Source organism: Mastacembelus armatus, chromosome 19, assembly GCF_900324485.2.
Source record: "Mastacembelus armatus chromosome 19, fMasArm1.2, whole genome shotgun sequence".
NCBI lineage: Eukaryota > Metazoa > Chordata > Actinopteri > Synbranchiformes > Mastacembelidae > Mastacembelus > Mastacembelus armatus.
Window position 1 is genome coordinate 714,906 of NC_046651.1, and position 18,118 is coordinate 733,023.

Below are 18,118 nucleotides of genomic sequence, written 5' to 3' on the forward strand. Positions count from 1 at the left end.
ACTGGACTGAGCCTGTTAGCAGCACAATAATAAATGAATATGATAGGACATTACTTATCAGCTGGAAACCAAACATAATGAAACATGACTGAAGCAGTTCGTGCCAATCAGCTACAGTGCTCCGACTGAACTAATGCTATACTTGTTTTGTTTTAATGGTAATGTCTTTACTCGTCAAAATGCTGTTGAAACAATTAATGAAATAACTTGTGGTCCAAAGCAACATTTAGCCTGGTCAGTATTTTTTTCTAATAGCCATGATCCCAGTATTTTCCTATTTTCCTTTCTTTAATCAAGCAGTTTTTTTTGTTTGTTTGTTTGTTTTTTTGCATAAACTTGCGGCTGTCTGCACCATTCCAGGCACCAGCTCAGTAAAATGCAGATATTCGTAAGAAGCATTGGTAAACCAAATGCTTGGCTGGCAGGTATGATGAATTTGTTGCCTAGACTTATTAAATTCAGTATTTCCTGCAAGCACACATACTGTGTAATATGAGTTTAGTCCATCATTGTATCCCGCCTTATTTACAGTGCCTCAACCCAAATTGACTTATTCATGAAATGGGTTCTTTGGCTGTACATGCTGACATTGAACTCACCAAATGAAGCTTCCTTCTTAAAGATATATGCCCGTATGTCTTAAATGCATAATATTTGCCAGATCTAGAGTATAACAAAGTCATACAGTGGTAATGTGGTGTATAACTTTTAAAAAGCAGATAGAAAACACAACTCAGACATCTCTCATAGAACAGTGTTGAATGTTTAGAAAAATATGGATAGTTTATTTGACCCTACTTTGACAAGCATTATAATCCATTTCCATGGTGTGTCAGTGGAACATGGTCTACATCCAAGTATGAACAGTGGTATACCTGTTATCAACAACACATTCATTCACTTTGCGTCCTACGAACAATTTTTGCAATGACACACAGAGTATACTATTAATTTATCCTGTCAAATACTTGGTTAAGTGGGTTTCTACTCTGAACTCACGAAACAGTGATGATTTATAGTTGTTTTTTAGGAATCTATTGAAAACAGACAGTCTAATACAAAGTCCATCCAGTACAGACTTGTCCATAATACAGCTTCTAGAATAGCTTATTTACAATTGTCTACTGGAAGCACAAAAAAAACTGCCATTGCTTTAAGAACAAAACAAGCTAGCCATCACTACTCAAATTCATAAAACAAAATCAAAAACAGAAGAGTATTTTTTATTGATTGTGCTTTGTAACCCACAAAACCACTTCGATTTTAGAAATGGAACATCTGTCAGAGGCACCTAATAGAAGTGCTAATAACATCCATTTCAAGATCTCTCATTGAGATTCTCTAGAGCTAGAGTAGGACAGGGTGTACAAATAGTTGTGTTTTATTCATTTATTTATATATTTATAAAGTTATTACAGGCTCATCTTAGTTCATCACCTGTGGTGGCGTTGTGTTGCACAACACAAGTCATAGAGGAATCAGTCCTTGTGTTTAACCATGCAAAGCCCTTTAAGATTTGCCAGAAAAGGTCACCGAATAGATTTGTTGGACAAAGGTGGCCGATAAAGGCTTAACACAGACACGACCGATGTTTTCTTACTAAAACATAGACAGAATGAGCCCTGTGGCTGAATCAAGACAAGAAATAATAGTAGGCAGATTAGCTTGATAATACCACACCTCCCTCATCCATAACCCTCTCTGGCTTCAGATCTAGCTGGGCCTGCGTATATAGTGTACAGTGTCGCTAATTTTTCCGGTCTCTCACAGTAAGCTTGTGGATGTTGGTCCTGGAGTCTCTGACTGTGCAGGAACCTCAGTCAAAGAAAGCGAAATCACCACTAACAACCAGTCTAAAAGAAGGCCAGTGTATCCACATATCCCCCTCCCCCCAGCACAGTACTTCTTCCTGTGCAGTTCAGTTAGTCCGTGGCTGCCGCCGTTACACAGTCACTTCAGTCTTGCTGCCTGTGCGGTAGTGCTGTGGCTGTTGTTGCTGCTGGTGGTGCTGCGGGATGTAGTGGAGCTGTTCCACAGTGTGAGTCCGTCTGGAGGCAAACGCCTGCCTCTTAGATGCTGTCTGGTTCAGAGCTAAAGTGTTGGAGTGCACAGTGCCTCCTCCTGCGCCCTGTGCTCCACCACCACCACCACTGCCGCCACTATTGTTAGAGGCACTAGGATGGGAATGCATTTTGGTCATCTTGTAGCGATCCATAAGAGGTGTGGTTGGTATGAACACATCTGTGTGTGAGATAGCGCGTGACATTGACTTGTCACTGCCATAAAACCCACCAGAGATGCTGCTGACCATGCCACGCTTCAGCGACATCATCAGCTTGTCTGGCGAGAGGAGAGGATCCTGGGATAGGAGGCGGTCTTGTGAATACAGGCGATCTTGTGAATAGAGGCGTTCTTGAGAGTAGTGGCGGTCTTTTGAGTAGAGATGATCCTGTGACAGGAGTCGGTCCTTAGAGTACATGCGATCCTTGGAGTACAAGCGATCTTGGGAGGTGTGCCGGTCTTGTGGAAGAAGGCGCTCCTGGGATCGAAGACGTTCAGCAGACAGAAGCTGTTCATCTGAGAGGATCCTGCCTCCATATGGGGACATACCATTAGATGACATGCTGTAATCCTGTTGTGGGGCCCTCTGCGGGGAAAGGACACGATCCTGAGACATGGCTCTCTGGACACGACGGGGTCTCTGCCTTTGCTGGGACTGCTGCTGTGAAGTCTGCGACTGAGGAGGGGCCTGAGAAATTGAGGACTGTGGGGGCTGGCTCTGGAGCTGCTGCTGCTGTTCCCGGAGCTGTAAAATATGAATGAGGTGAGCTTCACAAGCTGAGGGGAAAAAGGCTCTGCCACCCACCATTACACAATGAAAAACCAGCTATAGCTAATGAATTCAAATCTGGAGACAGGACTCTTGCCTCACAGAAGCATAAGAAGCAAAGAACATGACCTTGTTTAGAAGTCTGCACACTTAAACCGAGCACTTGTGTACGCACCTGGTCTTGACTAATTTTTAGAACATGCAAGGGAAGAGTGCCTCTTGCTGCGAGGTCAGGCAGGTGGCGCTTACGAGTGTAGTAGTCTTCAACCTCTTTGTCTGCTGCAGAGGACAGAATAAAAACAGCGGAAGCAAAAGGTGAAGAGGAGATTCAGGGGGTGATAGCAAGAGAAAACATGGGTAGGAGTTAGAATACAAGGGAAGGAATCGGATAGAGATTGGAGAACACTGAACACAATGCAGAAAACACTGTTGGCAGACCCATCTGTGTTTCACCTTTCCAAGCTCACAAAGGGGAATAGAAAATAGAGAGAGAAGATCACAGTCGGAGCGTATTACATGCTAAGCACATAACATCCACACATCCAGGCTTCATCATGGATTCTACAGGCAGCTCTTTCTGTGGGGGCAAACTCTTCAAAGGTTAGGTGAAAGTCTATAAAAAACATCATCATATTATATAGGGAGGGAAGGAAACACAGGCACCTTGTGTGTACATGCTAGAATGCTAATTGTGTTATTGCACATCACATCACACTGAGAATCAAGTGTTTTAATGTCCTTGAGTTGATGTTTTATACAACAACATGCATTCAAAAGCAGATCAAAAAGAGAAGAATACATTTTCAGAGATGGGAGAGTGTGAGAGTGAATGTAGCATCGACTTCATGCCACACAACACAAACCCATGCATAAAGACTTGCCTTGGTGTACATAACAACACATAGTGACACACATTTACAACAAAACCTCAGATAGAGTATCTTTTCTAAAGGACAAAGTGCAAATTAGATCATTCAAAAATAGAAACATTTATAAATCAGTTCTCAAGACAGATTTTTATTCATTTTATACACCAGCATAAGCATTTAACCATCATTCTAAATCAGTAGCGAACACTTATATCATTTATACGATGGAAATAAATAATGGAGAACAAACCCCTGCACTTTGTTAAGAATTCATAGATGACTCTGGGTCCAGGCCTGTCTTATTCAATAAGGGGTGCAGCAACATTCACACCACCTGTCAAAATCCCCTTTAGCAGAGAGCCATGTGTGTTTGCTGCAAATCGATTCATTATAAGAGATAATAAAAACAAGCTGTTCCTTTCTAAAGCATAATAGACTTCAAGATCTGGGCATGGCATCGCAAACTCATCAACCATATTACCATAGAGGGAATGAATAACTCGTGATGTATACTGTCCTGTGCTGCAGTGAAGAAAATGCTTCTCTTCAGTTTGATACCAATTTGCATTAATAGGCAGTAGCATTCTTCTCTTTTCTTATTGCAACAATGAAAATGCTGCTCCATCTTCCTTCCAGCAAAATCCAACTGATCCTTCAGTGTGCAGTGTTCTTTGGAAGCAGAAAGAAAGTTGGGAAGACTGGAGGACACTGAGGAGTTTTTTATTTTTTTATTTTAGCACCATGTCTCCTCTTTAACAATTAAATTCTGTTTTTTTTACCGCCTCTCAAAGATATTAATTCTCACATACATTGTTTAAAAATGTTTTTGTTTTTCTGTCAGTACAACTAAAGGCCAGTAAATACAGTAACACTACATCCTGCAAAGCTGTTGTGCCATTTAATTTGAAATGTCTGGCAGCTATGAGTGGGAGCCAGCGTGGAGTGAGCCCTGACAGGATGTGTTGTAGATCATCATCCTTCACTTTGACTGTAAGCCAGCAGTGAAGTGGGGCAGTCATGAAGAAATTATACAAGCCTTAAGGAATATTTGCATTCCACTTACGGAATATCATGAGATGAGGCCTCATTACGCAGCAGAAATCCAGCGTAGCACCACTAAATCAATACTGTGCCGGGCCAGGCAAGAAGCCGCTTAATGTACTTATATGCTTCAAGAGAAATAGTGGCTGCAGCCTTTAAGTGGAGACAAGGGAAGCATGGAATATCAATAACTCCTTGGTTCTTGAGATGACTAGTCTGATTTCATGAAGGATCACAGTTGGGGGAATGGGTATTTTCTGATTCTGATTCAGGGCCCTCTCCATCCATTGAAATGGTTATTCAATGGGGTGCTGCAAAAATGTTCAGAAAATGTGTACTTTTTTTCTACTGTTTGATGTCTTTAGCACAGCAGGCAAATCATTTGAAGCACTTCAGACTCACTCAATAAGTCTTAATCAGGAGTCTGGAAAGCACACTTAATGCAGTCATTTAATCATGCAGGGCATCGGGGCAGGAAGCCTACTCTTGCATTAGTGCAGTGAACTTAGACCTACTGAGCTTCTTCAGGGATGAGAATCGGTTGAGGTCAGCTTTGACGGCCACCTCGTAGGAGGGCGGCAGATGTGACAGGCTCTGGAAGGAACGTGAGAAAGACAGGTCGTAGGGCTCCGTCTGCGAGGTCAGGATGCCGCTTATCCGATTGTTTTCTGGAGACACATACATACACACATATACAGACAGAAGAAGGAAGAGAAAAAATGGGCAGGTTGACATCTCCTACGCCCCCTCCTCCCCATCCACCCCCAAAAAAAACCTAGCAAGGAGACCACAAGGAGCCATAATGACAGACCACCTCCTATGTAGAGAGTGGAAGACTGCGCTGGCAGGCAGGCTGGAGTTTCTCAAATATGTCCTGTCTTCAGAGGTGCTCTAAGACTATCTCCAAAATAACCTCATTGGTATAACATAAGAATCCATACTGGATTCATGAAAGAACTGTATTTATTGTGTGAGTAAATTCAGCAGAGCAGTGAGAGGTATAAAAGATTTATTCTTCTTGCCAAGGCTTTAGCCATGGGGGATATAGAGGACATGCCCTTGGTTTTGTCTATGGGAATTTGGGGCTATAAAGATTCTAGGAGAATTTTATGTTTGTACAAATTCCCACAAACACATGGTTAAATAGAGCACAGTAACTACACAACACTTAATTTTGGCCTCTTAGCAAGTTGTCAGTGAGGCAGCCAAAGCATCACAAACAAATCAAAAAATGTTGATTCTATAATGTGTTTTAAGATAGGATGCACAGGTTATGTTCACATTGTGAGTTTCTTGAAGCACTGACAGCATTGCTTTGCATAATCTGCTGCAGTGCACATTTGTCATTTTAACCAGCAAAAGTGACTGTCAGTACCAGCTAAAAATGAAAAGCTACCTGAATGATTTGTGCAGAACAGGCCAAATAAAAGCTCAATATGAAATTTTTAACTTGTACTGTATACAAAATAGAACTGGCTTTCAGAATCCTACTCTATAATAAAAATACTGAAGTTTGTAGTTCTTGAGTCAAAAACCTCATCCCCACCAGAAATGTATCCTGATAATGTGGGAAAAGTTTTGAAACACAATGTAATTTAACACAAAGTGAATCTGACTAAGAAATATTAAGCATATTAAACAGATGTTAATGTTTAATTAGTCAGACATGTTTTCTGAAGGGTGGTTGGCACTTAGTGAATTTGCCCTAGTTGTTGCAGTCTAGGTTAGTATCCTAAACACTTGTCTCACTTATCTCTTGACTTTTCCTGACCTTTAACTCTACCTTTGAGAATTGGCTGCACATCTAAAACTCCAACTTGCTGGTGGCAGTTACAGGGGAGTGTAGGCACACACATCAGACACTCTGAGCATTTGGTGTGGGACTGAGTTGACAGGCAATGTGGTGGTTTGATGAGAGGAAACAGTGGTCCAAAAAAGAGGCGACACACCAAACAACAGATGTGTGCTGGAGAGTGACCCTGCTCGTGACAGCGCTGTGATGGGATCTGGGACGGGGCAGAGAGCAGTGCCTGGACTGGCTGTTGTAGATGCAATGTGATATGATGCCAGGAAGACGCATGGGAGGGGAAGTGGTGGCGGGTTGACTGAACCAAAGCCCTCTTTTATTCTCACTCTACTCGTTGTCTTTATCGCTCTTTCTCACACATGTACGCACACAAACATCCGCTGTCTGTCCCTCTGTCAGTCTTATCTGTCCAACCATGCTGTCACCCGCTTTCTCTCGCTCCTTAATTCTTTCTTGTCCATTCAGTATTCCCCTTTCTCTCATTTTTCTTTCTCATCGCTGCTCTATCTTGCTTTCCCCTGTGAGCTGAGTGTCACGCAGTGCAGAACAGTGGACATGGGTGTGGCTCCAGACCAGCCTCCAATGGACAGATAAAAATAGGGCTTTAGTAACTGCTGCAGGATGGAGAGAACGAACGGAAACAGGAGAAAAGACAGAGATAAGGGGCTAAATAAAGCTGGGGACAGAGCCTGAAACACTAGAAGGAAAGAAAATAGAAGAGTGAGAAAAGAAGAGAAGCTTGAGAGACTAGGATGCAGGGCTGGGCCACAGCAGGGGGATCCTGGAGCTGAAGGGAGGGGATTGGAAGGATGTGAATGATCTGTGAGTAGATTGACTTCCATACTGCATCAGTAAGGTTAAAATCGACTTAGGCTGTAGCATGCTGTTAGCTATCTCAACAGCAAACACAATTTACTGCATCATCACAATGGACAGTACCACCACACAGACCTGGCTCAAATAGTCTTTGCAAATCTCACTGTGAGTGTTTGAAGAATAAAGCTGGAAATATTCTATTTTGCTTTTGTAAACAAATGCCATTTAAAGACCAAAACCAACCATCTGTCCTAGTCCAAGTTTTCTGAAGATGAACATGGGCCCTGCGATTTCAGTCCCATAAACACCTATTCTGATAATCACACTGAGTTGCAGTTTGACTTAATTTCATTGATTTTGCCTGACATTATGATATTAGTCAATTTCTTACTTAAAGGGGGTAGTATTTTTTCTCTTCACTAATGAGGTACACATATGCCAACTCCATATACAAGATTTATTACCTAGGGCAGTTAATTTTTTGAAGAAATATATCAGTTTGTGGGCTTTGCCAACTTTAAGCTGTCGTGCATCATTGTGTAAAATGGGACAGATTTCATCCATGCTCAGTGTCATTTCTGTGGTCCTTTTCTTCATGGATTCAGCTGGGTAGCTAGCCAGCAGCATTTCTATCCCTGACTACAAAGCTCTGATTAGTCAACTTTTGCTTCGTCCACTAGAGACAGCTGTCAAGAATCACAGCAACAAGCCTATCTGAACAAACTGAACATGTGCAACTGGGGCTTTACAGTCCGGGTGCCGTTAACACTCTCTAGTGCGGAATAGACCACCCCCAAATACGCTGTGGGACTAATTAATGCTAAAAACCATAATGCCCAGCTGTAAAACCATAAAGCCTCTTTATAGAAATAAAACATTTGTGTAACCCTTTACCAAAGATTTATGTCTATAGTAGGAAATAGTGGGCTTGGGGCTATATGTTGCAAACTGGTTTCTTTGAGGGCTTTGTTGACAACAAGAAAGGTCTAGAATAACAATAAATAATAAATTATTGCTTGTATCCAATACATTAGCAATAACAGAGTGAGCTTCAGGGATTCCAGGACAGGACAAATCACTGGTCTTATTGAATTCAGTTCAAATAAACAGCAAATGCTACTTAAATCAGGTCTGAAAACACCAGTTTAAGTGGAAGAAAGGAAGACACAAAAATAGAGGATGGTTTGTGATGCACATCTAGACAAGTTTGTGCTGAAATGTAATGGATGAGTTTTTACACCAACTTAAATGTATGGATGGATGACTTACCACGTCTCAATGATCGGTGAGCTACCAAACCCAAGTGGAAAACAAATATTTCAGAAACATGTTGATGGAGAAAAACTGAGTCTACACAAACCAACTCCACATTCAGCATCACTGGTACAGGAAATCTCCATCAAACCATTTAAATCAAATCAGCTTCTTTTTCCTGAGGCATGTGATGGACACTTGTACGGTTGCACTTTCTCTGCTTGTGATTTGCAGTTTCTCTTGGTTGTTTCAGTCTGCAGGGGTGGTCGTAGCAGTGGGTTTTATCTAGAAAATACTCTGCATGCTAAAGCCATGCTGAAGCCTTTCTAGGGGCATGTGATCAAAGTCTGTGTTGTTGAAATGGATTTTTCATGTTTTCCATAGACCTCCAAGGCATTTCTCCACAGTTGTGGCTTGCTTATCTGTCTGTATACGTGTGTGTCTATGTGTGTGGGCATGTACTTCTATGGCTCTACACTGGTAAGACCAGTTTGAGTTGGCTTCAGGGTTCAGGTTTGAATCAGGTTTAGGTTAGGCATTGCTTTTAATTCAAAAGGTGTATGTAATGGGCTAGGGAGTGTATTTTGACAATGAGTATCCTCATGAACAAACGTGTGTGTGTGTGTGTGTGTGTGTGTGTGAGAAATGGTCAATTGTGTCTAATCTTGCTGCAGAATTCAAGCATAGTTTCTGAGTGGAAGCTAGAAAGCATAGAATTTTTCATATTCGTGGTTAAAACAAACAGAATACGAATCAAATGGCAAGATCAGAGTGATTTAATAAATACCGAAACAGCCTTTGGCCTCCTTTTTTTCCTTTTATCTCTACCGTCTGCAGCCTCTACCTTGAGTCCTCACACAGTTGCTCCTCCTCACATGTGCCAGTCTACAACCCCCATAAACTAGTTTTGGCTCCCTCATTCTGAACAAACAGCTGGATGACATTAGTAATAAGAAACCATTTGCAGTGATGCTCCTAATGTGGAGCATGATGAAAGCTTTTGTTCACAAGATGATATTATAGAACAATGCAGGTTTCACACACTCAGTCAACCAGAGGATGGGATGACCTCGACCGGACATTGATCCTCACTGAAGCCAACTGCATTTTAAAAATAGAAAGATGGACAGTTACAGCAGCCTGACCGATCTCATGGAAAAATGTGGCATGTTACTGTGATTCAGTTTTCAACAAAAAAGCCTAATTTTCACTAACAGAATGGATTCACGGTGGGAAAAATCAAAAAGAGGACCATCCATGTCCATGTCCATGTCCATGTCAAGCACTATATTAAAGTTACTCCCCAGGTCCAGGCTTCATCTCAAACACTGAACTGAGCTGTAGGTTAACTTGAAAGTTCCCCTCTTCCACTACTTTTTCTTACCATTCTTAGGTGTGCGTGTGGGGCTACCTAGAGCCACATGGTTATAGTTGTGCTGATGAGTACCTGCAATGACAAAAGCAATCAAAGATCTGTTCAGTGTTCATGAGGAGTGCTCTGAATCAGCTTAAATGCAGACCGTTCATTGTGTGAGGGTGGCAGTTAAAGAGATAATTCACTAAAATGCTGAAAATTGCCTTTTTGGTGGATGAATTTTATAAAGTTCACAAAATACAGATTCATGTAGAGGAATTTCCACATTTTAAATTGACTTTAATATTGTAAACAAGTTGCAATACCACATCACCATTCTTCAGTTGCTGGCAAACATATTTAGCGGGTGAAATATCCCTTTAATTTTCACAAATAAAGGTAATTGGCACAGTGGAAGATGAGAGAGATTATGTGATGAGTGAATCTGCAGTGAGTGGAGTCTACTCTAAAATCAGTTTTATCCTGTAAAACATGTTTACATCAAACATTATCCAGAAAGTCAGAGGCTACAGTGGACATATGGATGACAACAAAAAACAAGAAGCAAAACAAACAAAACAAAACAAAAAATAACAAGGCGAGCATGCAATATTGATCACATCCTGCCCTGGAACAGGCAGACACTTATATTTGGAAAGAGAATACATGAATCTATCCATTCATCATTAAACGTGCCTCAAATGTAGGGTGGCAAAACACCAGCAAATACATAAAACAAGCATGAATTAAGAAACAGCTTCACCACTTTGACACCATATACTGCAGACTGCATTTAGCAAACAATGCAGCAGATAAATAAAACATTACAAATTTAATTTTACATCATAAGTTAAAAGGAGAATGAGAAAATGCAGCTAACACATGATCTAAATCAGGTGTGATCATATGTGGTGTATGTGCAGCTTGTGTTGCCTTCAAATGACTACAAAAAGAGGAAAAAAATCAACAAATGCAGCCTTCATGTATTCAGTGGGGTTTGCTCAGTTGTCAGTTTGCCCTGGTATCACATGACCAAAGTTCCAAACTTAAAGGTGCAATATATAAAATGTGAAAGTTTCAGCGGCATCCAGTCGCAAGATTGCAGAATTCAGCCCTCTGAGCAAACCACCATTTCCAGGGGAGAGGGAGAGTATGGTGGTCATCACCTTTAAAACATGACGGCACAACATGGCTGCCTCTGTGAAAGGAGACCCACTCCCTATGTAGATTTAAATGCTCATTCTCAGATTAAGAAAAAGCGATGCTTGGTATTTTCTGGTACCCATTAATGACAAAATATTAATTATTACTATATTCCATTTGTGCTAATAGATAGCTCTAAATATTACACATTGAACCTTTAAGTGATATAAATGAGTTAAATCCATATGCTGATAAAGACCATGGGCTTGGGGTGACCTGGAAGACCTGGAAAAAGCAAAAAAAGTGAGCCTTGATATTTTCAAACTTAAATAAATGGCTCATTTTTAGCATGTTTTCTTATTTTGCTTGTTTTGTCTATTTGCATGCATATTTTAAGCTTCGAGTCTTTTGAGCTCTCTCAACATCCTTTAGAACAGTCACACACACTAGTCCCCCACCCCCCTGAGTAAAAATATAACAATTTCACCCAATCATCTATCCATCCCACTGTGCCATTGTGTTTGTAGATGACAGGGGATGTGGCGCAGTGGTACAGTGCTAGGCTTGGACCCCGCAGTGTGGAGGTGCTTTAGTTGAAAAATGGGACCTTTACTGAGTCCACTGTAGTGAGAGAGTTGATGAACGACAGCTATTCTCAGCAGTGTGGAGGAATATGTGTGTGTGAACATGGGTTTGTGTGTTTGTATGTGAGGAGGAGGCAGCTTTAGATTGAGACCCCGTCATGGTGTTGCCGTCGCGACACGTTCATTTGCTGTCTGCTGCTGTGCCTGTTTAAAAATGCATTAGAGCCAACTGCTGAAACATCCATTTACATCTGTCACAAAAGTGAAGGAGGAGGCTTTCAATATTTGCTCAAGCTATAGAGATAGATAGGATGTGTCTTTTGTGTGTTCTCTCACTCAGTTCCACTTTTTCATATAAATGCTGAACAGTGACTCTCATACAGGCGATGATTCAAGGAGCGAAATGTACAGACATCTGAGAGTGTGGCTCCTGAATATATTAAATTAACACTGTAATATGTCTATGTAGTTACTAAGAGTAATTTAACCTGTCCTCAGAATGTAAAAGCATTTATAGACTATTTTTAACACTGTGTGACACAAAGGAAGAGCCAAAGAAAAAACACAGAAAGTGAACTATTGATACAAATGCTGAAAATGTTCAGATATTGATTGACATTTGAGTGTCTGGCTGTGTGTTTTTGTTCATTTTTATTCATTGTGAAGGTCAACTCTGCCATCCCTGTAATTTATAGAGTAATAATTGCAGCACAACCAATGTCCTTTCTAAATAGTCTTATTAATAATCAATATAAAAAGCTGGTTGCCCTTCTGAAAAAAGAGCATCTTTTCCCACACAGTAGTTTTAGAACACCATACATTACAACCTATATGTATAACCATAATTTTTGAAACAGTCCATGAATACTTAACTGCTCAGTTCACAAGAGGTACCACCAAATTTGCACATAAACATGCATTACCAGCAACTTTTCAAATCAGTCAGCACTTTTACTGCGTACCAATTCAACATAAAACAAAACCTATAAACAAAATAGGAGCACACACTGTAAATAATATGCCTTATCACAAGAAACTTTTAAGTTTAACTAGTTTATTTCCCCTGCTTTATTCAATATGCACAGTCCTACATGTTCTACTGAATTATTTTGTCAAACACAAAATAAATTAGTAATTAGAGCAAAGGATTACAGTTACTAGGCCCCCGCAGATCCTTGTGACCCTAATTAGGAATAAGCGGGTATAGATAATGGATGAATGGATGGATGGATTACAGTTAGCCTACTGGAAATGTATTTGTGAAAGTGTAACAGCTACATTAGTAGTATACTGTACCTATCAGTACTACTGATGTATCCATGACATCACCACTCACATGCTTCCCGAATATCTGAAGAAGAGAAATACCTGAAACTATCTCTTAATTTAAAAATGGCACTGGAAAACAGACGGTCACTAATTCTAAAATGAGTAGCTTCTCTGTAACCACAAAAAGATCCTTCAGAGAACTAGCCACACTGACAAGTGAACTCTCCCAGATTTCATCATCAATAGTTATTATGCTCTTGAATATCTGCACAGCTTGCTGATATTCGCTTAAAAGTACAGATAGAGAACCCAGACATGGAGCAATACTATGCAATGTACTTGATCTGTAAAAAGTTTCGTCTCAATCTAGTGATTTCCACTCAAAGCCTGGTCTGAGGTGTCCAGAGAGATGGGCCAAGCTAAACAGGCTGCTGAAAAGTAGCAGAAGACTGTAGCTCATTAAGAGCCTGGACAGCCATGTTCAGTGATCTCTCCATAATCTGGGGACCAATTAACCATATTCAGGGAAGAGTCCCTGCACAACCGGCACCCCCAACCTCTCAAAGGCATGATCCTGCTTATCGACTTGGAACACCTCACCACATCCTCTCCTGTTTAAGCTGACATTGCAAAATAATCTCAGCATAACATGTTACCATGGAGCAGCTCAGGAAACTTATTTGTCAGTGATGGAGGAAGCTTATAGTGGAGGGTGACATCTCTCCGGATGCACTACTGCCCATTAGTTACTGCCTTCATCTCCTTAATTTGGCACATTAAAAGCCAGTGCTGCTGTCTAATCATACAGTGGCTTGATTATTTTTGATTGACATGCTCTCCAGATTGTTGGGTTAAACTGGGTCCCCATCTAAATTGCTAAATGGATGTTTTTCTGTCAGTATGCTGATGACGCAGCTGTGTGTTTGTCAGATGGTGTCAGTCACATTTAGTGGCTGAATCAACCATACACCTATGATCAGTGGGCTGCAGAGGCCACACTTTCGTCTGGATACAATCGGCCTCACCTCTGCGTGGAGATTACTCACACTAAATTTCCCTTCTCTTATAACGCATCTCTGGAGAATACCTCCTTGGCAAGTTTGCATAATTACATCCAGATGGCACACAAGTGACTCAGTAATCTGACATTTGGTGTGGCATTTTGTTTCACATCACACTTCCAAACATCGCATCCACATACAGCACACAGGGGAGCCGAGAGAAGCCATGCTGGGCCGACCACAAAACATAACACCTTCAACCCCCCTGCCAAGGTTAAAGACGCATTTGCACAATCAATTGCAGTCACAAGCTCTGAGGTATTGTGGAAACCATCAGGACATTGATCTCTGAAGAATTTTCATTCTGCCCAACAGCTGAACACGTCATGATACCCAGTTAGGTCTCTGTTGATATGTTGTGTGCTTAGCCACAGTCTCTTCTATTTCTGTGAATTGTGAGTAATTATGCTTAGACCAGAGATACGCTAAATTGAGCATTCCCAAACAATCAGGTGTGTGAGAGAATAAAAGGGGAGGAGAATAGTTAACAAATAAACAAAGCCTGATCAGCTGTGCAACCTGCAGAGGTAAGCACCACACCAAACCTCTGGATCGCATGTACAGATAGGTACATGCTGTCTGTACATGCACAAACAGAGACATTAATACATTGGATCAATGTATGGAGAGTCCTATGTTCATGCAGAAGATGGGAGTTCACCATGTCCCATGTTTTTTAGTTAACTCTTGATACAGTGGTTTTCTGACCTTAGCCAGACCATAGGTGCCAAGTTCTAAAATATCAGCACTTAATGTTAAATGTATAGAATGGGGTTTGTCAGAATACTGTCATGTGCATAACACGCTATGGCACATATGAGAAATATATGTATAAACAAATATGAGATGTTTTTGTTGGCACTATGGAGCTCTCCAGTACCATCAAATTTGGGAAAATCTATGATGAGGAGCACTAAAACAGTTTGTGGTGGCCCAACACCATACTAAGTCTGGTAAGTTCTTAAAACAAGCTAGTTCATACGATGTATCATCTGACAGCATTTTAAAGGCTGTGAGCGTGAGAGTGGTGCGAAGCAATATCTGTTAAACTGAGGATAAAAGCAGTAGAAAAGTAAGTGAAGGACTGTGAGACAGAAATACAGCAGAATAGGATGAACTTAGACAGAAAGCAGATAAGAAGAGGGAAAGTATGAAAAAGGAGGATGTGTTTGGGCACTGGGATGAAAAGAGGAGAAAAACAGCAATATGGGCCAATGATCACAAGGCAGCCCTTCAACCCCCTACCCCCAAACTCCACACTACCCCACCGTAGATCTATTAGAGAGCTATCCTCAGCTCTCTGCTCCACTCTCCTCACGACATCCCTCTCTAAAACCAACAGCCCTGCCATCCCATTAGCCCTGCCAAGTGGAGCTTCTGAAGTTATGAAAGGCCCAGAGGAGGTGGAAGTGGTGGTGGTGAACAGGGTACAGAGTGCACCGTGCATGTGTGTTCGCCAATTGCAAAATGTGTGTGACAGGTATGAATGTGGATGTCTCTGTCCCAGTGGCTCTGTTGACACTGTCTGTCAACAGAGCCACTGGCCAGGGACTGTCAACACGTCCCTGGCCTCCTCTCACAGCAAAAGAAGCAAAGGAAAAGGGAAGCCACCACAGGCTTGACATTTAACGACTGACAAAGAGTGTTCACATTTAATCGCTAAATGTTAACTGCCATAATAGCCACACTTCACTCGGTTAGTAGAGGACAAAGCTTTAGGCCCCTTGGATAGAAGTAGCTCCCACCTCCTCATTGATTTTATGAGAGGCTTAACTCTGACCCAATTCCAGCATTGGTAATAAAGCTTCTAAGTTATATTTATAGTACTTGTAGTCCTGCTAATTTTAGATTCCACTACTCATTCTGAACTGACTGAGTTTAGACTGAAGCTCAAGACATGCATTTCTCCTGACAAAAATACTAAACCTACATCTAAAAATGACATACAACATAAAATAATAAACAATAAAGCACTGTCTCAGTCACCATTTGATATGAATCAACCTATAGTCAGAAAAGCTTATGCAAGTGCAATGTGTTATGAGTGAGGTTTAAGGTTAGGGTTAGCATGATCAGCAGCTGTTACCATGAAACCAAAAACCCCAGAAATTCAGACCTCATCAAAAGGTATGAAACACCACCTGTCTTGGCAAAACACTGTTTAACTACAGTCAAACCAATAAATGAAATTTGAATTTGGAAAAACAGCACCATAAACAGGTTTCTATTAGCCTGCAAAACTACTGTATCAGAGTATGAACTACTTGGTACCAAATGAAATTATAGGCTTACCAGGAGTCAGTACTTGTACGTATAAAAGTCCAAATTTAAATGTGCTTTGCAAACTGAAGAGGAATTGAAGAAATTACTCAGCTTCATCATCAGAACGTCAGTGTGCAAATGCTGACTGAAAGGACCCTGAAGATTTTCAATACATTCATGAACTCAACATACACAACAGTATTATTAGCTTAGCCACCAAAGTGTAGAATTAACATGTGATTTTATATTGCCTTTGCAATAACTGTGTAGCATTGTTTTTGTTTGTCAAAAATTATAAATAGCCATCAGTTCTCACACTCAAATGTTTTTATGAAGCTACTCACCCAGTGCTGCACTTACTGTAGCATTATTGTGGCATTAAATCTAGATCAGATTCTAATTATATCATTTTGTATTACTGTACATCTAAAGTCTGCAAATACAAACTGGGCTTCTCAGCTAATTTACTGTACATCCTACTATATGTTCCCTAATGAATGCTTAATTAACACATGGTTTGCAATGGTTGGAATGAATAGCTGCAGTAAAGTACTCCAAAATCATCATGCATTCAGAGATATCTGTATTGAAGAGAACCAGCAGAGCTGCAGATAACTAAGTTCCTGTGTACATCCAAGTGCAATAAAATCCCAGTCCAGACTGTTTCTGTCCACATTGCCAGTAAGTATCACTCTTTATCTCATAACTCACAATCACCCCCAAGACACGAAAGGCCAAGTAGTTACTTGACATGTCACTGCCTCTCCATCTTGACAAATGTGCCATGATAGTCTCAGCAGGGACAGGGAAGGGCAAGCAGTTGAGATGAACCTCATATCCACTTCATTTTGAAATGTGATAGAGGGTGAACCCACCCTGGACTACTGTGACCCCATGTGTTAAAAAGCAATAAGAGATCCATTTTATTGAAGTAGTGCTTCATGATATTCCTGCAGAACTCATCTGGTTTCACTCTCTTCTGTTACTACAAAGCTGAGGTGACTCACTTGGTGTAAAGGTAATGATCTTTCCTGAAGATGAATCAGTGCAACAGTATGCTATTGTATTGTAGGAATAATAATAGTCTATATATATATATATATATATATATATACATATATATATAGAGAGAGATAGAGAGAGAGAGAGAGAGAGAGAGATGGGGATATTGATATAGCCATTTCTCTCGCCTGTTGTTGAACATACCAGCCGACTCCATTTGCGGGCTGTTGAAAAGTAGACTTCCGTTTGAGAGGAGGCAGCGGGCGAGGAATAGGTAGAGGAGGAAGAGGAGGGTCCGTATATCGTAAACAAGGATAAGCACAGATTTATCTGATGTCTTCTTAAAATAAAAGAAGTAACATCATCAAAACTGCCTTTATCCATGCCTTTATAGACCAGCCCTCCTCTCCACTGAGACGGACACAGTCGAAGACCACACACACCATAGAGGTTAGGACATTCATTTCTTACAGTGGACAACACAGAAAAAGCTTCAGAGAAACAGTTCAAACATACATTTCAAAGGGCAGCAGTTAGAACAGAGAAGTGAAATGGGACCAGTTGGGTTGTAAAGAACAACACAGAAAAACAATATGTGGACCTAGCTGCAACAAACATCAAGAGGTACTGGATATACTTGTTTACATACACTATGCCCTAGTTTGTTTAGTTATTCATTAATTAGGCCCAAAGTCTACTTAGAGAATGGACTTTTTGTTTTTGGAAAACAAAAAGTTTGCAACTGAAATCACCTCTTTAAAATGTTTACTTGTATGCGAGTCCACAACATCACACACTGATTTGAACAGAACCGGGGGTGTAATGG

General features: G+C 40.8%; 1 protein-coding gene across 1 annotated transcript in view; it reads right to left on the minus strand.

Annotated features, from left to right (window-relative positions):
- Positions 1 to 1,942: 1,942 nt before the first annotated feature.
- LOC113135696 (shisa family member 6) overlaps positions 1,943 to 18,118 on the minus strand; it is a 54,330-nt gene continuing 38,154 nt past the window's right edge. Inside the window, exons 5-9 of the mRNA XM_026315913.1 lie at positions 10,002 to 10,064; positions 8,633 to 8,653; positions 5,256 to 5,408; positions 3,006 to 3,109; positions 1,943 to 2,806 (exon numbers count right to left, since the gene is read on the minus strand). Of these exons, the coding sequence (XP_026171698.1) occupies positions 1,943 to 2,806; positions 3,006 to 3,109; positions 5,256 to 5,408; positions 8,633 to 8,653; positions 10,002 to 10,064 (1,205 nt within the window). The remainder of the gene's footprint in view (positions 2,807 to 3,005; positions 3,110 to 5,255; positions 5,409 to 8,632; positions 8,654 to 10,001; positions 10,065 to 18,118) is intronic.